General features: G+C 37.5%; 1 protein-coding gene across 4 annotated transcripts in view; it reads left to right on the top strand.

The window, feature by feature from the left end:
• LOC103605421 (WD repeat-containing protein 96-like) overlaps positions 1-27,027 on the top strand; it is a 121,436-nt gene that overhangs the window by 53,056 nt on the left and 41,353 nt on the right. For all 4 annotated transcript variants that reach the window (XM_008590006.1, XM_008590003.1, XM_008590004.1 and 1 more), the window contains exons 8-18: positions 787-903; positions 7,849-7,929; positions 11,061-11,209; positions 12,770-12,873; positions 15,900-16,040; positions 16,879-17,051; positions 18,249-18,398; positions 20,447-20,577; positions 22,521-22,668; positions 24,755-24,856; positions 25,627-25,704. In XM_008590006.1, coding sequence (XP_008588228.1) covers positions 787-903; positions 7,849-7,929; positions 11,061-11,209; positions 12,770-12,873; positions 15,900-16,040; positions 16,879-17,051; positions 18,249-18,398; positions 20,447-20,577; positions 22,521-22,668; positions 24,755-24,856; positions 25,627-25,704 — 1,374 coding nt within the window. The remainder of the gene's footprint in view (positions 1-786; positions 904-7,848; positions 7,930-11,060; positions 11,210-12,769; positions 12,874-15,899; positions 16,041-16,878; positions 17,052-18,248; positions 18,399-20,446; positions 20,578-22,520; positions 22,669-24,754; positions 24,857-25,626; positions 25,705-27,027) is intronic.

Genomic DNA, 27,027 nt, shown 5'->3' with positions numbered 1-27,027 from the left:
CCTCTGAGGTAGCCCCAGCATCCAGAGCAGAGAAGGCACAGTGTATTCACTCAATATTAGTTGAGGGAATGAATTAAATGTAAAATTATTAAAAACCTACCAGATTTTCATTTTTGTAGAAAAAAAAACACAAATATTGATATTTAACTCAAGTAAACTTGAAGAACTTGTGATGAGTTGAAAGCAGACATCTATCTAATTGCTGGTTGAGTGACCATATCATATTACAATTACTTGGTAGAAATTCATAAATTACAGGACAGAATTTTTTTTTTTTTTTTGGCAAGGTGAATTTGGGAGCCGAGAATGATAAACAAGTCATAAAGTCATAGCTTCAGCCACAGTTTCTCCAAAGACTTTTTAAATTTTTAAATTAGAACTGCCCCATTGAGTTTAGCATGTGGTAGAATTTAGTTTATCTTAAAAACTTTTCTGGTTTTCCACATAAATAGACAGCGTTTTTTAAATTTAAAAAAAAAAAGTGTTTTGTTGCATTTTTTAATTTTAAAATAAAATGCCTGGAATTGAAGAAGTCCTATTTATTGATTTTTTAAATGATGAATAAATGAATGAATGGATGAATCAATCAACAAACAAATCAAGTATCTAGATTTTAAGCCTCTCAAGGTCAAGGTCTTATTGAGTTGATCTGTACCTATTCCCACACAGAGCCTTGCTCACAGTAGGCATTTAATAAATATTTGTTGAACTACATACACAACGATTGTAATGTTTCTTTCTTTTTATTTTCTTTCTTTCTTTTTTTTTTTTTTGTATATTTATCAGGGATCTGTTTATATCTACACTTTTGGTGAAGAGCCAACCTTAGACAAAGTCCTAGATGCTTGTGATGGGAACTTTCAGGCAATTGACTTTATCACACCTGGAACCAAACACTTCATGGTAAGAAATATTCTGTGTCACAGTAGGATTTAAAGATGCAATGTTTCAAGATTTAAATTTCTTTCTACATGTAGCTAGGTAACTTTGAAAGTTCATGTGCAAATAGGAGGCAGAGGGAATCTTCGAAGATACTGAAGATAGAGATGCCAACCACTTACATCATCAAATCTGCTCCCTAGTTAGAATTATCTTATTATATTGTGACTTCATGTATTGTTTTCTGAAAATGGCCAAAGCAATTGAGATCTTAGGAGCCTTACTTCTTGTTTTAACCACCCAAGCTTTGCAAGCAGTTCTTTAAACATATTTATTGCTAATGAGTCGTCAACATTCAGTAAACTATTAATATTTGCCTCCTTTCAGAGTGATGCAGCAGCACCACCTGAGGATGAAAATGAAATAATTGCCAAGTACAAAATATAAATTTAGTCCTACTTAGAAAAAAAAAATACTCTCTACATTTAGAAACTATATACTTCTTTTCCAGTGTCTCACTGTTCACCTTTTGTTGATCTCAAGAAACGTACTTCAATTTTCGTATGACTTATTAATAATTCCATTAAGATTTTGGGGAGTCTAGCAAATAAAAACATAGACTATGGAATGGGTAATATTTAAAGTTTCTACAAATCTTGAGATTCTGATTATATGATTTTTCTACTAGATGTTCTCATAAAAATCATGTCTATTCTCATGATTGTTTCAACTCAGTAAAATTTTCATGTTTGGGAATTAGATACTTGATTCACATTTTCATCTTACCTAATCCTTAGTATTCAAAAAACAGAACTTAAATTATATCACATTGCAGTCACCTTAAGTTTTTCAGTCTCGATGCTGAGAAAGTTATCAAAAAAAGAAAAATGTGCACTTTTGGTTTCCAGTCCAGTTTGTAAGGAGCTTGAAAGTGTCACTCCCATCCTCACAACAAGAAAAAAAAGCTGAACAAACTGCAAATCAACAATTCTCCCTAGAGTGATCAGAGATTTGCAGTCACGGGGCAAACCAGTACCCCCTCCCCCAAATTGAAGAGACAGACAAATAAATATAGAGGATCACAACTTACCGGAACAGAAACCCAGAAGCAGAAACCACCACTGGAGCCAGTACCAGGGAGATTACAACTGAAATAATGTCACAGACCTTATTTAAGAAATCTCTAGAGAAACCCAAAGACCAATAAGGAGGCAAAAACAAGGACACCAGGGGGGATTTGAGCTTCTGACACTTACAGCTTCAGTTAACAGTAAACACAGCCTAGATTCTAGCCAGATAAGCATGGAAACTTACACTAAAGCCTATTTACTTTAGTTCCTTCGACCACCACATCACGCTCAGCTTTCAACCAAAAATTGAAATTGACAGCAGGCATATTTGAAGAAACAGAGCAAGAATCATAACCAAATATGGCAAAGATGTTGAAATTATTATGCCAGTAATTTAAAACAAGCATGAATTACATGCTAAAAGCTCCTATGAAAAAAGTGAAAAATATGCAAGGAAAAATGGATAATGTAAGCAGAGATATGAAAACGCTAAGAAAGAATCAAAAGAAAATGCTAGAAATTAAAAACACTGTTAATATAAATGAAAAATATCTTTGATGTGCTCATCAGTAGACTGGACATGGCTGAGGGAAGAATCAGTGATCTTGATAGAATATCTATAGAAACTTCCAAAACTGAAATGCAAAGAGAAAAAAGAATGAAAAAGGCAGAAGAAAATATTCACAAATTATATGACAATTACAAAAGGAATAACATATGCATAATGAGAATACCAGTAGGAGAAGAAAGAGAGGAAATGTTGGAAGTAATAATGGCTGAGGATTTTCCAAAATTAATGGTAGACACAAACCACAGATGCAGGGAGCTCAAAGAACACCTAGCTGGATAAACTTAAAAATAATAATAATTATATGCACATCATATTTAAACTGCAGAAAATCAAAGATAAAAAGAAAATCTTGAAGAAAATGGGGAAAGGGGCTGGGGAGAGGAAGCACTCTACTCATAGAAGAGCAAGTATAAGAATTACATAAGACTTCTCTTCAAAAACCATGCAAGGAAGACTGAAGTGAAATAAAATGTTGAAAGAAAAAAACTCCATCAACTCAGGATTCTGTATCCAGTGAAATTATCATTCAAAATTAAAGGAGAAATACTTCCACAGACAAACAAAATGAGGGGACTTTCTGCCAGTAGACCTGCCTTGCAAGAAATGTTAAAAGAAGTTCTTCAGAGAGATGGATTCAGAAGGCAGAAGATTGAAATCAATAAGAACATACTCAGTTTGAACAGTATCATTAACCAACTGGATCAAATTGACATCTATAGGATGCTTTATTCAGAAATAGCAGAATACACATTCTTTTCAAACTCATATAGAACTTCAACAAGATAGACCACATTCTGGGTCATAGAACACACCTTAATAAAATTGAAATTACAGAATTATGCAAAGTATGCTGTCAGGACACAGTGGAATTAATTTAGAAATCAGTAATAGAAAGAAAGCTGGAAAACCCTCAAAATACTTGGAGATTAAATAACACACAGGTTAAAGAAGAAGTCTCAAGAGAAATTAAAAATTTTGAACTAAATTAAAATGCAATACAACTTACCAAATTTATGGGATGCAGCACAAGCAGTATTTAGAGGGAGATTTATAGCACTGAATGTATTAGAAAAGAAGATCTAAAACCAATCATCTAAGCTTTCACCTTCGGAAACTAGAAAAAGAAGAGCAAATTAAATCCAAAATAGAAGAAAAGAAATAATAAAAATTACAGCAGAAATCAATGCAATTGCAAATAGAAAATCAGTATAGTAAAATGAAACCAAAATTTGGTTCTTCAAAAAGATCAATAAAATTGATAAACCTCTAGCCAGATGTATTTATCTGTTTCTGTTGCTTATAACAAAATACCTGGAACTGGGTAATTTATAAGAAAATGAAATTTATTGTTTACAATTTTGGAGGCTGGGAAGTCCAAAGTCCAGGGAACATATCTTGTGAGGGTCTTCCTGGTAGTGGTTTTACAGTAGTGCAGGGGTCTCACCTGACAGAAAATGGTGGAGTAGAGAGAGAGAGAGAGAGAGAGAGAGAGAGAGAGAGAGAGAGAGAGAGAGAGAGAGAGACTTTTTGTATGCTCCCTTTTATAGCCCTCAGAACCACACTCCTGACCACCATTATTAATTCATTCACTACAGCACGGTCCTACAATCTAATCACCTCTTCAAGGCCCCACCTTTCAATTACCATAATAGGATTTCCCACCCTCAACAGTTACAGTGGGAATTAAGCTTCTAATGTATGAATTTTCAGGGACACAATTCAATCAATTCACAGCACAGGTTAACTAAGAAAAAATGAGAAGATACAAATTACTGATATCAGCAATGAAAGAGGAGTCATAACTACTGACCCCACCCCATGGACAATAAAGGAATATTATGAGCAACTCTCTGCCCACAAATTTGATAACCTAGATGAATGGACCAAATCCTCGAAAGACACAATCTACCAAAACTCACACAAGGAGAGATAGATAATCTGAAAGGGCCTATACCAAAAAAATTGAATCAATAATTAATAACCTTCCAGAACAGAAAGAACCAGGCCCAAAGGGGTTCACTGTTGAATTAGAAATAATACCAATTCTCTACAATCTCTTCCAGAAAATAGAATCAGAAGAAATATTTACTAACTCATTCTATGAGGCCAGCATTACCCTAATACCAAAACCAGACAAAAGCACTACAAAAAAGGTAAATTACAGACCAATATCTCTCATAAATATAGATGCAAACATCCTCAACACAATATTAGCAAATTGAATTCAATGATGTATATAAAAAGCATTATATACCACAACCATGTGTGATTTCTTCCAGGTAATGCAAGGCTCATTTAACATTTGAAAATCAATTTTTTAAATATTATTTATTATAAGCATATTTTTATTACAAATCATGATTTTTCTTTATGCCCTTTACCCAACCTATCCCTCTCAAGTGCCCCCTCCCACCCTCCACCTCACTCCCATCTCTAGTATTCTGAAAGTTCAAGGAATTGTTTAGGTCTTTTCTTTCTTTCTTTTTCTTTCTTTCTTTCTTTCTGAGCACCCAGTTATAGTAAGAATGTGAGGTATTTCTCTTTCCTGTCTGGCTTATTTCACTTAACATAATTTTCTCCAGACTCATCCATGTTGCTGATTCATCACATTGAAAAAATAAAGAAAAATTATATTATCATATCAATAGGTGCAGAAAAAGCATTTGACAAAATCCAATACCTAGTTATGATAAAAACTCAGAAAACAAGGAATAGAGGAGAACTTCAACTTGATAAGGAATATCTACAAAAATCCTACAGCTAACATCATATTTAATGGTACAAATACCTATTCAACATCATACTGGAAGTCCTAGCTAGTGCAGTAAGAGAAAAAGGGAAATAAAAGATACACAGACTGGGAAGAATGAAATAAAACTGTCTTTGTTCTCAGATAACATGATTACCTACATAGAAAATCCTAAAGAATCAACAAAAACACTCCTAGAACTAAGTGATTTTAGCAAGGTTGTAAGATAAAAGTTTAACATACCAAAAAAAGTCAATTGCTTTCATATATGCCAGCAACAAACAACTGAAATTTTAAATTAAAAACAATATCATTTACATTAGCACCAATAAAATGAAATAGGTATGAATATAACAAAAGATGCATGAGATCTGTATAAAAAACTACAAAACTCTGAGGAGAGGACTCAAAGAAGATCTATATAAATGGAGAAATATTGCACATCTGTGGATAGGAAAATTCAATATTATCAATATGTCAGTTCTTCCCAACTTAATCTATAAGTTCAATATAATTTCAATCAAAATCGCAGCAAGTCATTTTGTGGATATTGACTAACTGATCTAAAGTTTATATAGAAAAGCAAAAGACCCAGAATAATCAACATGACATTAAGAAAGGTCACAGGACTGACACTACTCTACTTCAAGACTTAGTGAAAAGCTATAGTAATCAAGACAGTGTGATATTGGTGAAAGAGTGGACAAATAGATCAATGAAACAGAATAGAAAGCCCAGAAATAGACCCACACAAGTATAGTCAACTGATCTTTGACAAAGGAACAAAGGCAATTCAATGGAGAAAGGATAGTTTTTTCAAAAAATGGTGCTGGAATGACTGGACATCTACATGCAAAAAAAAAAAAAAACTCTAAACACAGATCTTAGACTTTTTACAAAACTTAATTCAAAATGTATCATAGACTTAAATGTAAAATGCAAAACTGTAAAACTTCTAGAAGATAACGTAGGAGAAAATCTAAGTTACTTTGGTCTTGGTGATAACTTTTTAGATGTAACAACAAATCACAATCCATGAAAGAAAAAATTGATGTTAGACATTATTAAATTAATAACATCTGCTCTTCAAAAGACACTGTTAAGAGAATAAAAAGACAAACCGCAGACTGGGAGAAAAATTTTTGCAAAATATATATCTGATAAAGGACTGGTATCCAAAATGTACAAAGATCTTTTAAAACTCAGCAATAAGAAAATGAACAACCCCATTAAAAATGGGCAAAAAATATGACTAGACACCGTACTAAAGAAGATACACAGATGGCAAATAAGCATTTGAAAAGATGCTCAAATCATGTGATTAGGGAACTGCAAATTAAAACAGCACTAGGGGGTGTCATCACCACCTATTAGAATATCTGAAATCCAAAACAATGACAATAACGAATGCTGGTGAGGATGGGAGTAACAGAAACATTCGTTGCTGGTGGAAATGCAAAATGGTATGGCCATTTTGGAGGACAATTTGGAAGTCTCTTAGAAAACTAAACATGTGCTTACCAAATGATCCAGCAATTACACTCCTTAGTATTTACCCAAATGGGTTGAAAACTTATGCCCACACAAAAACCTGCAGATGAATGTTTGTAACAATTTTATTAATAATCACCAAAACTTGGAAAAAACCAAGATGTCCTTCACTGTGTGAATGGATAAATAAACTGTGGTATATTCACACAATGGAATATTGTTCAATGATGAGAAATAAGCTATCAAGCCACCATAGACTTGGAGGAACCTTAAATGCAAATTGTTAAGTGAAAAAAGCCAATCTGAAAAGGCGACATATTCCAACTATATGACATTCGGGAAAAGGCAAAGCAATGAAGAAAGTAAAAAGATCAGTGGTTTCCAGGGGTTTGGTGGAGAGGGAGAAAGGGATGAAAAGGTAGAGCACAGGGGATTTTTATGTCAGTGAAACTATTCTGTATGATACTGTGATGGTTGACACATGTCATTATACATTTGTCAAAACCCACAGTACGAACAACACAAAGAGTGAACCCTAATGTAAACTATGGACTTTAGTCAATAATAATATATCAATATTGAGTCATCCATTGCAACCAATGTACCACACTAATGCAAGATGTTAATGATAGGGGAATTGTATATTTGGAGGGGGTGGGCGAGGGGAACTCTCTGCACTTCCTGCTCAACAGTTCTGTAGTCCTAAAACTGCTCTAAAAAATAAAGTCTATTAATTTAAAAAAGGAATAATGTATAATTTCTTATTGCTAGGTTTATTCACCAGGCAATAATCCCATTAAATTTCCAAGTAATTTTTATCTCAAATATGTTACATGGAAAAATCTTTATTTTATTTTCTAATCCTAATTAGTTATAATGTATTACTTAAATTGTATTAAAGATAATAGTTAATGTTTGTTCAGAAAAGGAGTATTGATGCTGAAATTATAAAATAATTATTTATAATCCACGTAAAAGGAAATTCTGTACTAAATCATCAGATTGACATACGAGAAAGAGAGGTAGAACATGCTTCCATAGAAGAGTCTTATTTTCCAGTGAGTGTTTTATTTTTCTTTCTTTTGCAGACACTCACACATTCAGGGGAAGTTTGTGTTTGGTGGATAGAAGATTGTGCTCGTGCCGGCAAGATTTATCTGAATACCCCAGTAAGTGTGCCTGACAAATGAATTTTTTTTAAGTGTTGAATTCTAATCCAATCTGCCTTTTTATATTCAAATAGTCTGTGGAAATGCTTGCTACAGAAGCCTTATTGCAATTCTACCTTATAGATTTAGATTCCTGTGTGTAAAGTATATGGCACAGCCCAGAGAGTGGAATATAATGTACTATATCTGTGTACAGGAAAGGATAACTTTTTTCTGTGGCTGCAGTTATTTTTGAAATCTTAGTGTTTATATTTCACACATGCTGTAAGTTCATTGTGATCTGGCAGGGGTCTCCGTTGCACATAGTCACTCAGGAGGCCAGACGGATGGAGGCTCTACCACAGACTGGGAGAAAAATCTTTGTATGATACATGTCTGGTAAAGTACTGATATCCAAAATACACAAAGAACTCCTAATAAGAAAATGAACAACCCCACTAAAAAAATGGGCAAAAAATCTGAACACCTTACTAAAGAAGATATATAAATGGCAAATAAGCATTTGAAAAGAATAGCTCCTCAGTGCCAATGAATGGCTTCTTAGTGTCATGGCAGGAGGGGAAGGGAGTGCTGGTGGGTCTTTTTTCTTTTTTTTTTTTTTTTTTTTTGGGGGGGGATCCTTGGATTAGAAATTAAATGCTTCTGCTCAGAAATGAAAAGAACCCTGGCCATAACTAGTTAAATGAGCCCACCTAACTGCAAGAGGATCAGTTAGAAATTAAAGAAGATTGCCATTCTGCCCAGTTTAAGCCAAAAAATATAAAGTGGGTGTTATTGGCTCAATCAACTATGAAGTACAGAGCTTGTCTGGCCTCATTTGTGCCTCAATCCAGCAGCTCAAATGATTTTACAAAGGACCTTGTTTTTCTCTGTTTCTATATCATGCCTTTCTTAGGCCCTATTTAGTGGTACCCGTATGCCACAGGTGCCACGCTCAAATCACAGTGCCAGGGAAGAAAATTTCCTACAGGTGGGGAAGAAGAGGAAGGGAATTTTGCCTTTCTAGAAGACTTAGTAAATATCTCCTAATGTCTTATAACATGCTTGAACTAATCACTGTGGACAGAGGGATGAGAACTGCTAATTGGCATAAGCTTAGCCCTGGAAATGGGATTCAGATCCATTCCACTCAATCCTGAAAATAGGGGAGGGATGGTTTGTCAGTGGGTATTCAAGAAATTATCCAGAAGGAGGGTGTATGGATGCTGGATGCAAAATGGTATGGCCATTTTTGAAAACAATTTGGAAGTCTCTTAGAAAACTAAACATATGCTTGCCAACCACAATTGCCCACAACACCTGCCACCATGTGATACCATTATTTCTACCATGTTAATAGTGCATTTCATGTAAAATAATATAAAAAACAAAAAAGAACCAAGAAAGTATAATAATGCTGTTTTTTTTCCCCTTAAATTATCATCATTTGCTGCATTACACAGTTCTAGATGAGATACAGATCTTGGTAGTAGGTAGGTTAGTTACAATCCTTCCCCTTTATAAAATTAAAATCTCAATCATAAAAGACTAAGCATGATACTTTATGTAAGAGGATTACAAAATACAAAAGATACATAATTCAATGTAATAAATAAAATTCTCCCTAAAACATAAAGATAAAAATACTTACCTAAAAGACTGTGAAATACGAAAAAACTTCATAATCTGTGTGGCAAATACTTATATGTATTCATTTCTGTTAGAATCACTAAAACTAGAAGAGATCTTACAAGTTCATCTGATCACATCTCCTTTTGCAGATGAGAGACGTACAAATGTTCAACAACCCACCAAGGGTCTTAATCAGGATTTAACTTGTTCCTCTTGGCCAAGGAGGGATAGAGGCACCATCAGGCCTTGGCAGACCTTCTTTGAACTCCAAACCAGGCATGGTACACTCATGTGGTTCAGCCTGCGTTGGAGGAGACATTGGTCTTTCCTTGCTGAAGGATGTGGCTGCCCTATGGAGAATTGATCAGTGGACTGACCCAGCAATGCTGAGGCCAAATCTTCCTGCCTGTACCTGGGACTATGTTCCCTGTGTGCACTTTAGGCAGAGGTCCTCAGAGAACCTAGCCCAGTACTACAATGGCATGACACCTGGACACTAGCAGCTTCCCTTGATGGCACCTGTGAGGTCATATAAGACCCTTCTGACTATTGCTGCACTTTTTTGGACTAGCTCACTATTGCCCTGGAATGGAGGAGACTTTCAACCAATTATTTTGGGAACATGCACCACACACTGAGAGGTCCCATAAAGGCTTTTCAGTTGAAAAAGATAAAATAAATGCCCACTCAGTTGGGAAACTGTGTGCATTCTAATAAGGCAGGACACCTGAGTGCTCATATGAACCTTGTCACCAGCTATGGGATCCTGAGGCAGATCCTTGGCCTCCATTTTCTATTCTGCAAGATGACGTTCTCTTAAGTTCTCTTCCAGTTCTAATCCTCCATGATTTTATTCAAAACAATCTACAAAGTGTAATAATAGAAGAATAAATCTGATTCCTTAAATACTGTGAAAGTAAATTTGTTCTCTTAAACATCATCTTCTGTATAAATAATTCTGAGAGAAACAGGAATCTGTTATTCCTTTCTTTAGTGAATGAATACATGGTCCAGTGATATAGTTAATTTTTTAAAAAATCTTCTTCAGTCATACCAACTTCCCAGGATTCACCACTACTCAGTAGATGAATGCTGATTTTAAAAATCACTCATGTATCATAAAAATATCTAAAAGATGCTAGGAATTTATTTTAAATTTATTATTTTATTTTTCGTTATTATTGGACTAATCATTCCAAAATCATTTAGATAGATTATTGGCATAATCATTTCATCATCATTTAGGGATAAAAATTAAGCTATGGTTTAAAGTCCAAGAAATCTCTTTATATTTTTATCATTCTAATTTTAGGATGAAAGAATAAGATGTACAGATTCTTGTGACTTCTTACGCAATTGGTTAGTTCAGTCACGTTGAGTTTATAATTTGAAATACCACACAACACCTGCCACTCTTCTTCTGCAGGCTTTTCAAATAAACTGTAAATTCTTATGTGTAGGACAGCAGGCTTCATTCTCTGGCACAGTGAAGATAAGCATCTGGGATTTATTTTAAACAGGTGACAGTTCTGGCTTGCTCTCCATCCTCCCTCTCTGCTGTCGTGGGGACCGTGGGTGGCTCTGTCCACTTCCTCGACGTGAATGATGTGGAATCCCCTCGGGTAGTTCACAAGACCTTTCTCTCCGAATCCCCTGTCCAGCACCTCGTGTAAGTATCTCCTGCTTCCAGCAGCAGCTTGGTGTCAGGCCTGTCGAGAATTCCAGTGAGGACATCATCTCTTTTAATTTTAGGTTTTACACATTGCATTTGTTTCAAATATTAACACATTTTCTCGGTTCAACATTCAGAAGAGTGTGTAGTGAAGTCTCCCCACCCTGGTACCCCCCTCACCCCCAGTTCTCTCCCTGAAGGCAGCAATTTCTTGCATCTCTGTTTCCAGAGACATTTTATCCATAAGCAAGCAAAAAGATAAGTACGTCCTTTTATTTATAATCATTGAGTACTTGTAAGTGCTTGTAAGATGTGCAGGCCAGGCACTTCTGTTGTATTAAGGCCATGAGGCCAATACTCTGACTGTCTCCGTTTTACAGATGAGGAAGAGGAGCCACAAAGAGTTTAAATAATTTGCTCAATATTACAGAGAGTAAATGGCAATTGTCAGGATTTGAGTCCAGGCAGTTGTGCTCCATAGTCACTGCCTTTGTGTTTAAAGGGATCAAATATGCACAATGTTCTATACCTCGTTTTTTTTCTCTTAATGATAGACCTTGGAGAATGTTTTTCACTCACATGTAAAGACCTTCCTCAGTCCTCTTTATAGCTTCATAGTATTCCATTATATGAATATGCTGTCATTTTTTTAAAAATACTATATAGGTAGACATGTGGATGATTTCAAATGTTTCAAAGCAATATTTTAAAAAGACAATAAAGAGACTTTGGACTTGGACTTGAGTGTTGTTATTATTGTATTAATCTTTTTTAAATTTTTCATAATAGTAAGTATTAATAGAAACTAACGTTTGTGCCCTGCTTTATAGCTTGAGGTACATTGTAGCTTATTGAATGTAATATTTGGAACGCCAGTGAGAAAGGTATTATGCTTGTCCCTATTAGACAAATTAGGGAATTCAGGTTCAGAGAGGTGGAGAGAAGCATTTGCTCAGAATTACACAGCAAGCGCGCAAGGAGCTGGGTTTCTGCTCAGCTCCACAGCCTCCAGCTCAGTGGGGAAGGACATACAACCTCACTCTGTTTACCCGCTGCTCTTCTGTACCATAGTTTTTTGCACTTTTTCTTTTTCAGATTCTTTCTTCTTCTTCTACTTTGCATCTTCCCACTTTTTCTAATTTGATAACATCATAGAAATGTTTCATTATGTTCTTCATCCTCCAGCCGAGTACTAGAAAGGGTACTGAAATGCCACACCCATTGCCACTTTGAGAATTGCTTATTCCCACTTGAAACATCAAGGAAGTTCTACTGACATATTTCATTCACTTATGATGAAACAGTTGCCCATCTTTACTGAATCTTCTTGACTGTGTACTTGTAAATTGCAACTCGGAAATAGCATTGGCCTAGAGTGCTGTATAATGATTATATCTACATGTAATCACTTGGCTTTTATAATGTTAGAGAGTATTAAAAATTACAAACTACAAGAATGACTGGTTTTGAACATATCTCCACAGTCATTCAGTAAGCTTGTTTACCATCTAATTGGCAAAACGAGTAGGATCTGATATTGGTATTTCTTCTGTCTAGTTATGACCAGCGAGGAATGTATCTGTTCGTTGGAACATCAGAAGGAAACGTCTTTGTTATCAACGCCAAGCCCTCAAGCTCATTTCAGATTCTTGGATTCACAGGTATGACATAGAATGTTTATTAATTTAAAATACTGATCACTTTATTCCAAAGAATTTAAGGTTGTGAAAATGGAACTATAGTGAAACAATTATTTATGGCATATTTTCTAAAAGAGAAACATTTAAGTAACTGTTAAAAGTTGTTTAGGAGAATTCCCACATTATGTTTAGAGGTATTTGGAGTATAGAGGCATCTGCTTGGTACATAGGTGATACTAAATAAATTGTCTTGAATCAATTATTGTATTAATTAATGAAGTGGCTGGACATTTCTAATGTTATTACAAAGGGAAGTTGGGGTGATTTCTTCTTGAAATATTTTAAAATAATATTTAATCTATATTTAATAAAGAGCTAATTCTTTTCTCTCTGTCTTTAAGAACCAACTATATATGTATATTTTCTCCAAAAATGTGTTTTTAAATCCATTCACTGATTTAAAAAATTGACAGCCTACTAGGTACCAAATGCTGAACCTGGGCTTTGTGGGTGATGAAAAGGTCAAGGAGACAGTTTAGTGGAGAAGGAACAAGCAGAGTGCTGTGCGGGCTCAGAGGAAGGAGCAGTTACTTCTGCCAGGTGTGAGGAAGGGAGTGGAGGTGAATGTGGGCACAGGTAGTGGGCTCGGGGGTTTTCATAGGTGCAGGATGGGGCATATTAGTATTCCAGATCATGATAAAAATCTGAGCAAAGTTACTTAAGTGGCAAAAAGTCTGTTGTAACAGGTAAGTGGAAGCATTCACTGGAAGATGATCATAGCAATGAAGTCTGAAAGATGATAAAGGTCTTTGAATATCATTCCAAGGAGTTTGGAATTTGTTCTATTGTTAATGAGACATCATTAGAGGTTTCACAATGGAACTGGCATGATTTGACTTGGTTTATGGAGGATGACTCTGGCACCAGTGTGAAAGATGAAGTAGAAAGGCAAGAAAATGAAATAAAAGAGATGAGTTAGGAAGCTATAGTAGTAGCCAAGGCAAGAAGTGATAATAATCATAATCATATGATTATGATAATAATCATAATCATAACAACAGCCAGCATTTATTAAGGGATGCCTTACTGTAGGCTAGGCAGTGTTCTGAGCCCTTAGCATGTGTTGACTTATTTAATTCTTAGACAACTTTTATGAGATAGATACTACTAATATCCCCATTTTACAGATGAAGCAACTGAGGCATAGTGAGGTTAAGTACTTGTTCAAGATCATGCAGCTAGTTAGTGGTAGGGCTAGGACTCAAACTCAGGAAGTTTGACTTTAGGTGTGTGTTCTTATCCGTAATGCATAAACCCATGCAGTAGTCATGGGAAGAGATAAGAGGGGACAACTATGAGTGATGAAATTGGTAGGGTTTGGTATTCAATTATATGTGAAAGGAAGGGATCAGCAATGAGTCCAAAATCTCTAGTCTGGATGGTGGAAGTTTGTCATGTCGTTAATTAAATAAGAAAGTTCTAGAGGTTAAGAGATAGGGTGAGCTGATGAGTTCTATAGGTTTGAGGCCAATAAGCTCTTCATTTGGAGATATTCAGTGTAAGTTTGGAAATAGACATATGTACTTCAAGGCTTAAAGACAGAATTCCTATCTTGAAATCATGGAACCTACGAGATGACTCAAGAGACAGAGTAGAAGCAAACCTAAATGCTTAATGGGGCCAAACAGGTAACCTAAATACATAAATTAGATGGCACTGAGTGTGGCAGGGCCTGTGGCTGACCTCAGAGTGAATGCACACCTGCCTAAATTTTCCATTTAACATATCTGGTTGGCCAGGAGATGGGATGGGAGAAGCTGGGATCAGAACCCTGGACCACATTTTACATTGAAGTGTGTACAGAGGAAGATGAGACAGTGAAGAAAACTGAGGATGGGCTGGAGTAATGAGAGAACTGGCAGTCACCCCCTCTGAAGGAGCTTGAGGAAGGACGGCTGGAAGAAGGCGCAGGCTGTGACAAACGTGCGAGTGGGGTGAGGGCTGAGAGGAGGCCCTCAGATGTTTGCCAATGAGCAGATGACCCTGGGAGAATTACTTCTTTGGAATGAAGAGACAGAGAGGTTAGGGAGGGAATAGAGGTAAGAAAATGAAGTCTGTAAGTGGCAAACCTATTTTAGGAGGTTTGCAGTAGAGAAAGGAGAATCAGATGGTAGCTGTTGTGGGGAAGCAGAGTTAAAGGTTCTTATTTGAAGATAGGGGAGTCTTGAGGAATGAATAGAAGGAACCAGAAGGGACACAAGATGATAAAGAAAACTGATCGACAGTGCACAATCTAACAGGAGGTTGGAAGAATGGGCTCAGAATCTTGTTCCTACATCACTGTCAGGAAATGAGGGGGGAGGACGGAAACAGACTGGAAGAAAATGTGAGGTTCAGGATAAGAATGTTGAGGTTGACTTTATGTCAGGTGTCCTCAGTCTTCCTTGTTAAGTAAGAGAGGTCATCTCTTGAACGCCTGGAGGAAGGGCTGATACCAGGGCCTGAGAAAGTGGCCACCTGTGGCCCAGTCCTATGAAGAGTGGGAGAGTGAATCTGGAATGAAAGCGTGGTGGCTCCGGGTGTGGCACACCTTGCAGAGGTCAGTTTAGCTGGCTTTCTAGAGGAGCAGACGTATAAAGTCAGGTGTATTTCCAGCACACCCGAAGTCCCTTGACCGCAGATGCAAAGAACACTGACGCTTGAGTTTATCCAGCATGAGGAGTGGACAAACTGGTTGGAGTGGACATGTGAGGGGGCAGGGCAGGCTGGGTGCTGACAAGTGTGGTAGGGATGGGAGACTCCAGGGCCACCCCGGCTGGGAAAGACAAGGCAAACGGAGCTGGTTTGAATCTGCCGGTCCAGACATCTGTTCATCAGAAATGTCCCCACCCCTTATGTTTAAAGGTCACTTAAAATGTCCAGTAAGTAAAGTTGGATCTAAAGATTTAGTGAAGACAGGTCTATAATGTGATATCTTAATCAGAGAGGCAAAAGTTTTTTTAACTTGCCAATGACCACTTGTGGTGTTGATTTCTGTTTGCTTTCAGAGGTGGGCAAAGACATTTTACAAATATCCACCGTGTCTCTTTTGGAAATAGACATAGTGGAAGTGATGGTGCTTTCCTCACTGGCAGAAACAGGAAGAAGCAGGCTGGAAATATTCACTCTGCCTACAATACTACCACAAGGTAAAGAAGAAACAAGCAACCGGTTCTGTCCAGGGTCCAGATAAGTTCTTGCTAGAATTTTTTATTTATTTTTTTTCTCCATCTAGTAATAGTATTTTTTTTTTCTCTTAGACGTGCAGAGGTAAAATGGCTACCTTTTGTGCATCTTTACAAAGTAAAACTGATGTGGCAACTGAACAATTTGCAATGTAGACTTTCCTCTAGGCCTTGCAACACACATGAATTTGCTTTGTCACCAGAGAAAAGAAATAGCATCAACATCCATTAATGTCAAATTGATTTGTCATTTTGTGAAGTCTCTTATTTTGTAGCTTTAAAAATACATTAAATTCAGATAAATTACAGTGTAGTTACTTTCACTGGTAGTAACTAAATGCTTTGGTAAAATTACCAACTAAATGCTTTGGTAAAATTATAAAGTAAGCTTTCTGGATAAGAAAAAGTCTGAGAAAATAGATACTCTTTGTTTTAGATGACAAATATGTCTGGGTAGCAATTTTGCAAATATATAATTATAGAGTAAATGAGAGCTGAAAACTTCAAAGTACTTTTGTGTTTTAATTAAGAATTTCCACACCATCATGACTTTCTCTTAATGATATGTCTCTAAGTTACTCGATGAAATTAACCAAGGCCTTGCAAAAGATATTTTAATACTCATGTATTTCCGGTGGGGAGACAAGTTGTTCTTAAATCATTTTTATCACCTAATACCCTCTACAATATTAATGGAGCATTTCAAAATTTTATTTTTCTTTTTATAATTGTTCATAATGACTTAAAAAAATAAAATCAATATATGGTGTAAGTGCTCTCTCTTCTTGCCCAAATCTTATAGTTGCTGAAACGTTCACTGATGAAAGAGGGAGGCTGAGAGATGAACTCATCCATAAGTACCTGTACGAGGTGGAGCACACTCTGTCCTCTGCAGTCTTGGACTTTCAAAGTAACCAAATATATGGCTTCTGTGATCAAGTGCCGTACATCTGTAGCTATCTTCTCCCTGAAGAAGTATGCCAAAACTTAAGCATGCTATCACTTATCTTAGCAATCAAGATTGACACATTTATTAATTAGACATGATCCTCTTGACTACTTTAACAGAATAGTCTAGTTAACAAATGGCTTTATTATACTAATATAATCCCCTTCAATTAGATACATATCAGTGTTACTTGTTAATTCATCATAAAATATGTTTGGGGCACCTCACACTCATGTCATATATATCATACTTGTCAGATAAACGTGCAGACAACACAATACTAGTTTAGTGCCTTAAGAACAACAATCTAGTATTAGAAAACCTATTCCACAGATGTCAGGAGCTACAGAATAGATTATTTTCAGTGGACCTTTGCACCTGATCCTTAAGCAAAATTGCACAAAATAATTAAACTATGTTTCTGGCATCCTCACATCGTTGCTCTTTCTTCAAACTTCTCCTGTATTGTGTCACCTCCTGCTGCACATACCTGCCCAGTGCCCTCCTGCTTACTGACCTTTGGCCATTCAGTTTCCCACTGATACCTGTCTTCCTGCCCCAATATCTACCTCCCTTCTTCCCCAAATCTTCAGCCAAAGCCTTTCTCTTCCAGAGTAGCTTGAATTAGACACAGAAATGCAAAGAAGGAAGGAAAAGTTGCTGGTAAGGGGGATTCAAGAAAAGTTTCATGAAGGAAGCAATATTTGAACTGGACTTTGAAGAATAGAGGCCACATTTAGACATGGAGCTTTAGTGTGTGCAATCTTGGGGAGCAGTGCTGATGCGGGGAGGTGGGGCAGGACTGGTGGGGATGGAGTGGAGAATGGCACTGCAGGTAAAAGGAAGGACACATGCAGAGGACTGGAGGTGGGAATGCAGGAGACATATTGCGGGGGGGCGGGGGGAAATAGTGACTACTTTATTTGACTTGAGCATGAGGATATATGAACATGATTAGTAAAAATATAAATTATCAGTGTAATTTGGGATATTTAATGGCAGGCTAACGTATAAAGAAGACTTCCTTAGTTGCAGGAACAAACTTTAATTTGCAAACAAAAATGAGAAACATGATGCAAACACAGGTGCCCACTTTATCTCATATCGGGTTATTTCCAGTGACAATGTTTGTGGATTTGAATCTGACCGTATATGTATGCACACCTGCAAATCCAAAGGTGCTGCTCACCTGATCTTTCCTTTTCATGTTCTTTAATTGGCAGGAACATAGTGGTGTTTACATTCTTAAACCACACCAAAAAGTGCAAAGCAGACATTATGGACCTGGAATGTTCTATCTATCTTCACATGGATGGTGGCTAATAACAATAGCTAAATGTGGAATTCTGTGTGTCCGAGATGTTTATACTTTGGTAAACTATTTTTTTTAATTATGAGATGTATATATTGAACTCCTATAAGGAACAAAACCATTAGACTGAAATTGAAACTCTTAAGTAAATTGACTCAACTTTTTTTTTAAACCACTGATGGTATTAATGACTTAACATTTTTATGGGTGTTTTTTGTGCCAAGGTTTGCATTTTTGAGGGAGGAAACTCCAATCAGTAGAATGAAATCTGCAAATAAAGAGTGTGGGGCAGGATGAGCTCCAGCCCAGCTTCATCAGCAGCTAGTTTTGTGTCTTGGGTACTCACTGAGCTTCGGGTGCTCACCTGTGAAGTTAGGGAAGCCTCCTGTGCTCTCACCCTTTGGGGTTCTGACAAGGGCCAGTGAGAGCGTATATGGGAAACTGCTTGGGAAACAGTGAATTGCTGTGCAAGCCTGCTATCTCCCTGGCCTGAGGGCCTCCCCTGATGCTTCCTGCAGTGCTGGAAGAGCAGAAGGGAGCGGGCAGGTCCTTTACTGAGTCCTTCTCCATCACTTGCAGACCTCAGTGTCACCAACACTGCTACCATTTCCGATTTCCATTGTCCTCAAACCTCTGAGAAAGTGCAAACAGTTGCTTCTCCCAAAAAGGTGGGAGAATCCTTTTCTAGGGTTTGAGACTGAGTTGTGCTAGCCATCAGTATCATTTAATTCGGCCAGTGATTCTTACCCGGCTTCCTGACCCCCTATATCTGAGGCATTGCCATCACCCTCACGACACATTCCCACCATCCACAGATAAGCTGGGTCCCTGGTTGTGCACATCCCAGCTCATTTTGCTCACCTCTAGAAGAAAGAATATTTAGGATACAATTGGGGAAACGTGTTAACCATATAGGGATAATCTTGAATCCCTTAGAGATTATTTTTAAGTAAATAATTTGCAAACTCTGCTACACCATCTGTTAGTCAAATGAGTTGTAATTGTATGGTATAACTGATGGTGGCCTGCCATGGCAAGACATCAGAGTTGTTCTGGGTGATTCTATTACCTATGCTCCCATGCAAAACACTTCATATATGAGGTTATTTCTTTACTGTTTGTAAAAGCAATTTAATGTTCATCAACAATAGAACTTAAATAAATTATGGTACATAATCAGTACATAAGTAAAATACGGGATATTATGCAGCTCTAACACAGAATGAGGAAATCTTCACATAACAGTAGGGAAAGTGTCCCAAGATATATTGATTGTTAAGGGGAAAAGCAATGTGCATAATATATTATTATGTTATAATTTACATAAGTAAAATTTATATTTGTATAAAAATTTGTTTACATGAGCATTAAAACCTGTGACAGGATATTGAAGGTACTAATTACATGGATTGCCTTTGGGTATTGGGGCATGGGGGCAGGAAGGAGATTTCATGGTATACTTTGTAGATTTTGAACTTTGAAACATTTGAATGTATTGCCTATTCAAAAATTAAATTTTAAAAAAGGCATCGTGGTAGAGAACCAACGTGACACAGAGATCCCAGTTTTTAGTCAAGGAACTTAAACTGTTGTCCTATGTACCAAATTGATGATGTGTTTTGTTTGAGTTCCAATTTAACTCATCTAATTAGCATCCCCCCGCCCCCGGGCAGGTTATCTCTCATTCTTCTCAGTGCCCATCACTCTTATCACACTCATCCGCTTTGCATACATATGAAACCTGCCTGATTCTTGAAGGCATCTGAATTTGTTTTCTCTGCTTGCTCAGGCCCCTTCCCCTAACTTTGTGGCTTTCAGCGAGTTCATTCACTTTTTTGTTTCTGATTTCCTGTATTAGGTTGGTTATAAATAATCCCTCTCCTTCCATACTACACAAAGGTGGGACAATAAATCAGTATTGGTGAACGTGGTTTGAACTAGGGATTTTAAGCGCTGTGTATTACCAAAAGGCTACTTCTATACCAACTAAATGCTGTTACCAAATAGAAAAAGATTTATCCACAAGCAAAAGTGCATGTAACCCCATTAGAAAACCATGTGGTAGAATTGCATTTGTAATTTTTCTGCTTTGCTCCTAAAACTATTGAGGAAACATTTGCTCGGTGTCGAAGTCATTCTCACCAGGGGCATGGAATTCAATTGATGAGAATTTCAATGGATGGACAAAGCATTCTGGTGAATGGAAGAGATGATGGTACCCTTGTCTACCTCAAATGGAAGTACGTACAGTACACAGCAAGCAACCCCATGTGGTATGGTGTTTTAAAATACAGATTTTCTTATTTGAGTACAGCGAGGCCAGCATACCAGGAGACGACTGCCATTGAACAGGTAGTTTGTTATACTCACAGGTCCCAAGAGGAGAGGGCATGCCACACTCCAGAGGCCACATGAGAAGCACCAGGGAGGATCAGATGGCTGGGGGAGTAGGGAAAATGTAGACAAAAGCTTCTAGCATAGTTTCCACAGGAAGGATTGGACAGGGGCTTAGGGTTGGCTAGTCTGAATGGTGTCAGTGGGTTCTGGGGTATAGGGGCTGCCCCCAGCTGTCTGGTACTTGGTCCTGGGGTGATTATGATGGGGAAATGGTGGCCATGAGTGTGAAAGTCCACTAGAGGAGGCGGTTGGGGTGTGGCCTCTGGATTGGTTGGTTTGCATTTGGAAGGCATGCTCCAGGGCATGTTGCTTACTGTCTCCAGTGATTGGCTAGCCCTCAGAGGGGTAATCCCCCCAGGGTCAGCAAGGCCCCAGATATCAAAGCATCAAAATACAAAAAATAAAGACATAGTTAAGAAATATGAGTGTGATCAGTGTTATCTACCACAACATCTGTTGGAGGAACATAAGGAATGAGGACAATTCTGAACATTAGATAACTTAAAAAGAAAACTCCTATATATCCCTAAAAAACATGACATATATATGTATGTATGTAAACACACACATTTCCTTTCCTAATTAGATTTTGCTTAGATAATATTAAATTACTTAGACTTTGCTTAGACTAAAATTAAAGTTCTAAATAAACAAACACTACCCAAACATATAGATGATGACCAGGGATTAGAGAGCATGAAGGTGACATGAAAAAGGCAGCCTGGACCTTCAGTGTTGCCTTATCTGCCAATAGACATCATTAATCAACGTGCAGGTCATTTTGTCAAAAATAATATTTGATGTGCCTTCCTGTGATCAAAGCAGTAATAAAACATGACTTTTCTCCATAACATTGTGAAAATGTTAAATATTGTGGAGATTTTATGTCATATTTTGGTAGCCATTTATTTCAAAGACTCATTTGAAGGCTGTATCACCATGCCCGTTTTATACATGGAATCCCGAATGAAACATCAACTTGTATCGCACTGTCAGTTGTAACATATCCTTTAAAGTCAATGAGCCAAAAGCATCACAGGCAACAGCAAACACATGCTGGAGCCCTATTAATAGAAGTAAAGACATTTCAATCTATGCATAATCACCTGACTCTTGACTCAAAGTGAAGCTGGGCTTGAAACCTTGGTCCAGAACGTCAGGGCTTGTGACCTCAGGCATGTGACTACCCCTCCATGTCCTCTATAACACTGTTATTCAAGGTGGGAGTCCACAGTATCTGTGAGCTTGCTAGAAATGCATATTTGGGGGCCCCATCCACTTTTAATGAGAATGTCTGCAGGTGGGGCCCAGAAATCCTGTATAACAAACCCTCCCAGTGATGCTGATGTGCCTAATGTTTGAGCTGCCCTGGTGTATTGAGTGAAAGGAATAATACCTCCCTCAATGCGGGGTGGGACTATGCGGACTGAGTTTGATAATGTGATTGATTTTGTGTGTGAAGCAGCGCTGTGCCTTCTAGTCCATTCCAGGGGCTTAGCCGGTACAGTGGCTCTTCTGCAGTGGCCAGGGGCGGTCCAGAGGACATGTTGGGTAAGGGTACAGAGGGAGGGGTCACCCTAGAGAGGTCAAAAGGCCTGTTGTGTCCTGGAGCCCACGAAAGGGTTTTCCTCTAAGAAGAAGAGTCCTAATAAACATGGTACTGCAGAGAATTGTCCACATATTTCTTTGTATAGAAATGGTTAATCTAGAAATAATACTGCTAAATGTTATTTTTTTTTTAAATTGTGATTTTGTAGCCTTTGTGTTTTCTTTCTTATTAATATAGGCTGTTTGGAGGAAACTTAGCCAGTGAGGCTCTTAAGCATTACCAGCACCTATTAATTTCTCTGAGCAGCACCATGAATGAGGAGAATGAATATTTAATTGCTACACCAAGAGTTTCCTTAGATTTGGGATCGGAAGCAGAACACACAGTTGAGTTCCAATGTAGCTAGCTAGCTACCTTGCTTGCTTGCTTTTTCTTTCTTTGTAAACGAGATAGAAGTTTTCAGTTTGTGGTTTTCTTTAAGCAGATATTTAGTAATGTTTCTTATTATCCAGGTATCACATGATTTTCAAAAAGACTATAAGCTGCATCTGAGAGAAAATACTCAGGGTTTCTCAGCGCAATTGCAAATGTTACATTCTCAGGTCTGATTTAAACCATAGTGTAAGATTCAGTCTTGCCTGAAAAAAATATCTACCAATACTGGTGCTTGGTCAAACCAGTCTATACTTTTATATCGCATACATTAAGAAGTGTCTAGCTAGAGAACAACATTCATTCATTTATCAAATATTTACTAAGTGCCTATAAAGTGCTAGGCTGTGAGGGGCTATAACCATGAACAAGACAGAAAAAGTTTCTGTCTTCATGGAGCTTACATTCGACTGGGGAATGGGGATAGGCAAGGAGAGACAGATAAATAACCCAATAAATAAGAAAAGATTGAATAGTAACAAGTCCTAATCAGTGAATAAAAATAGATTGATGTGATGGTGTTTGGATAGATAGCTTCTCCAAGGAAATGACATTTCAGCTGAGATCTGAGTTAAAAGAGGGTGCCACTGTGCTAAGAGATGGAGGGAGTGAAAGGGTCAAGATATTTAGGACAGGGGGGAAAGACCTTACATGTGATGTGTGAGGACCAGAAAAAAGCCTGTGCATTGAAGTGAGCAAGGGAGAAAATGGTAGGAGATGAGGTCCCTGAAGTGGGAAGTGACCAGGTAATAGGGAAGGGCTTTGTAAACCACGTAAAGAGTTTGGATTTTATTTCATATGTAATGAGAACCTATTGAAGCGTTCTGAGGAGAGGATGAATAATATCTTATTTACCTTTTTTAAATGCTTATTTGTTGCTCTGTGGAGAATGTTTCCTAGGGGTTAGGAGTGGAAGCAGGGAGATGACTCGGTAAGCTATGGCAGAGGTCCAGGTAACAATGATGGAGGTGGTACAGGACAGGAGTGGTAGATTCCTGATGGGTTTCGGAGGTAGAGTTGATAGAACTCATGGATGGATTGGACAGAGAGGGAGGGAAAAGAAAGGACTCAAGCACAACTCCTAGATTTTTTTACTTGAACAACTATGTATAAGATGGTACCATTCATGGAGATGGGGCAGACTGTGGAGAAGGGAGCAGCTATGGGGAGGAAAAGGCAATCTACGTTTTACCCACACTGAGCTTAAGAAGCCTGTAAGACACCCAAGGGGACATTCCAAGGATGCCGTGTGTTAGATGAGCCTTGAGTTCTGGGGAGAGGCCAGGACTGGAGATGTTGATTTAGGAGTCAGGGGCATGTGGATAGAATTTAAAACCATAAAACTAGGTAAGGTCATCATGGAAGAATGATGTGAAACAGAGGGGACCAGGACAGAACAACTCCTAGAAGCCAGGAGAAGATTTCAGGGAAGCACAGGAGTCTGAGAAGGGGCCACCAGGAGAAGTTATAGGAGAACCAGGAGAGTACAACGTCCCCAACTCTCTCAAGACATTTTGTTGCAAAGGGGAACCTAGAAATGGGGTAGTAGCCAAAGGAGAATGTGGTGGTCAGTCGAGGATAGTTTTCCTAAACGAGGAGATACTAGAACATGTTTGGATACTGTTGGGAAAGATCCGGTAAAAGGGAGAAATGGATGACACAGAGGGAGATGGGATTTAAATAAACATGTAAAGACCTCAAGAAGGAGGAAAAGATTAAGATCCTAAGCACAGATGGCAGGGCAGGCCTGGACAGGTAGGAACACTTGATACACAGTAACAGGAAGAAGGCAAGGAGTGATTTGGTGATGGTGTGACCTGTCTGATCATTTCCACTTTCTCAGTGAAACGTGTGGCTAATATAAGGACAGACTGGTAGGAATTAAATTAATAAAACACTACATCTTGAGTAGGCAAAATGTTTGGTATTATAAAAAGAATGCAACAAATGCAAAGGAATTCAAAGCAATTATATGTAGTGGGGTGGAAGGAGAACAACTTGATGAATTCTAAGTTTACAAATGTCTGTCTTCTTCTAAGACACCTCAGAACGTGAAGTTAAGCATTGACTCCTCACTAGAGGAATTAGTCCCAGATGATGCTATGAAGGAAATTCCCTGGATACAACAAAAAAGCCAGCAGGTATGTGTAAAACATGGGATAAGGTTGAAATAACGCTCTGTACATGTGCCAAGTAGATTATTTTCCTGTGGAAACCTACAAGAAAGTTAGAAGGTAGAGTGAGGTAGTACTTGGCAGAGTGTTACGCCATACGTCTTCCTGAACGCAAATATACACCCTAAAGACAACCCAGCCTTTTAGATTAAGTTATATGAGCTTTAAGAATGGTACTTAGGCTAACATGAAACCTGACAAAAGTGTCCAAGTAGGCCAAAGCAGAGAATGAACAGTGATACCCTATTTTGAAGTGAGTTTTCGGGGATGCTTGACTTAAAGAAAGGCATGGCCCAGGAGCAGGAGAAGGGATCTGTGGCTTCAGATGTTCAGGAAGGTGACATAGCTAGCAGGCTGATAATAGCTTGTATTTGGATGTGGCCCGTTTATCTAGTTTCACTCAAGTTCCCAGTAAAAGAGTATACTGGTTTTCTTTTGTCAACTATTCACTATTTAATTTTTTACTACTTAATTATTTTCCCCCCATTGGCCATATAATGGACATCAGTTTCAAGTTGCCTCAATACGGTCACTTAGATAGTAGTAGTTAGATTTAAGCAAGGTATTGCAGTGGTGTTATTTCATATATACTCTATGTTATTAGACTTCAGAAATGTTTCATTTCTGTTTCAAGAGAAGTGCTATCTATGTATCTATCTTATTTATTTATCCATCCATCTATCATCTCTCTCTCTATGATTTATCTTGCTTTAAGTGATAAATTTGTCCCATTTCAGGCCATCGAAAAGGAGGTTAAACTGTTTTCCCAGAAAAGGAAAGAAATAAAAAACAGAATCAAAGTACTTGCTAAAACTGTGAGTGTTGTGATTTTATCCACTACAGTAATACATTTGGCCCTTGGTCTAAAATTACTTTTCAGACTTTATTTCTTTCAACACAGCATGATGAACTATCCCCCTTTTTTTCTCTGCCCATAAGCTCAGTTTTCTGGGGTACTTTAACAGAGTAATACCACACTCTATAAATAGTGGTTTTCTTCTCTGGCTTCCCCCCAAAACCTTGTATTATTTGTTTTGTTAATGCTAATTTTATCAAAGTTATACATTTACATTTTTACAAATTAAATAATACTGAGTAAATATCATTAAAAACAACATTTTTAAAGCAGCACCTGTGCTACTTCTTATCACTCTGATTACTGTACTCCTGAGGTAAGTGTTTTCAATTCTCTGTGCTTTTTTGTTTGGCTATTTATGTCCATCTTTCTAAATAGTCTTCTTAATACTGCTATTTATTGATATTGCTATTTTGACACTAACTATGGGCTTCCTGGTACGTACAACATACGTATAAATTTATACTTAGTATGCACACTATTATAATGATGTAAATATTCTTCAAAGGTGAGCCACATGGTATATTATGATTACATTTCCATTTCTACAACTTTATTTTTCTTGGAACTAATATTTACCTTTGTTTTGGATTAAGCCTTTCCATGTACTTATTACCAACTCATACTCTCTCAAAATGCTGGAAAACTCCTGTCCGTACAGTCAAATACCTGAGGTAACCAATCTGTGAGTGCATTTTTTTCTTTCTTGCAACCTCCCCTCTAGAGCTTTTCATCTTGCAGCTCCAGTCTGTGCACCTTGCTCTGTAGACCAGGCACATGGCTACTGTCCTAGGGACTTCTCTTTCTCTTGTCCACGTTCCTCAGAAATCTTCTCAACTGCCTCCCAAGTTAGAGCCCTATTTCCTGGATCCCATGTGTTTTTCTTTGTTAATGAGCATCTTTCAATAGCTTCCTAAACAGGACTGCTGTGTTGCTCCATGCTTGGGAATGTCCTTTATAATGTAGCTGAGCTTCTGGGCTCCATTTAAATTAATCCAATGTAGATGGGGCCTGCCCCCTAGAGCTGTAAAATGCATTGGCTCTGTTCTTGAGAAAGAGCACATGGGTAGTACATTTTTTGAGATGTGATTTTTCTTAAAATGTCTTTATTGTACTCTCACATCCATTTGATGGTTTGCCTAGGTGTGCAATGATTTCCCCTCGTAATTTTGAAGATTTGCTCCATGGTCTTCTAGCTTTTGGTGTTTGCTTTAGAGAATCCGATACCTTTCATATTCCCAATTCTTTGTAGGTAACCAGATTTTTTTTTTTTTTTTTTTTT

Source organism: Galeopterus variegatus, unplaced genomic scaffold (genome assembly GCF_000696425.1).
Source record: "Galeopterus variegatus unplaced genomic scaffold, G_variegatus-3.0.2 Scaffold5802, whole genome shotgun sequence".
In the NCBI taxonomy this organism is placed as follows: domain Eukaryota; kingdom Metazoa; phylum Chordata; class Mammalia; order Dermoptera; family Cynocephalidae; genus Galeopterus; species Galeopterus variegatus.
This window is presented reverse-complemented; position numbering and strand designations above follow the sequence as displayed.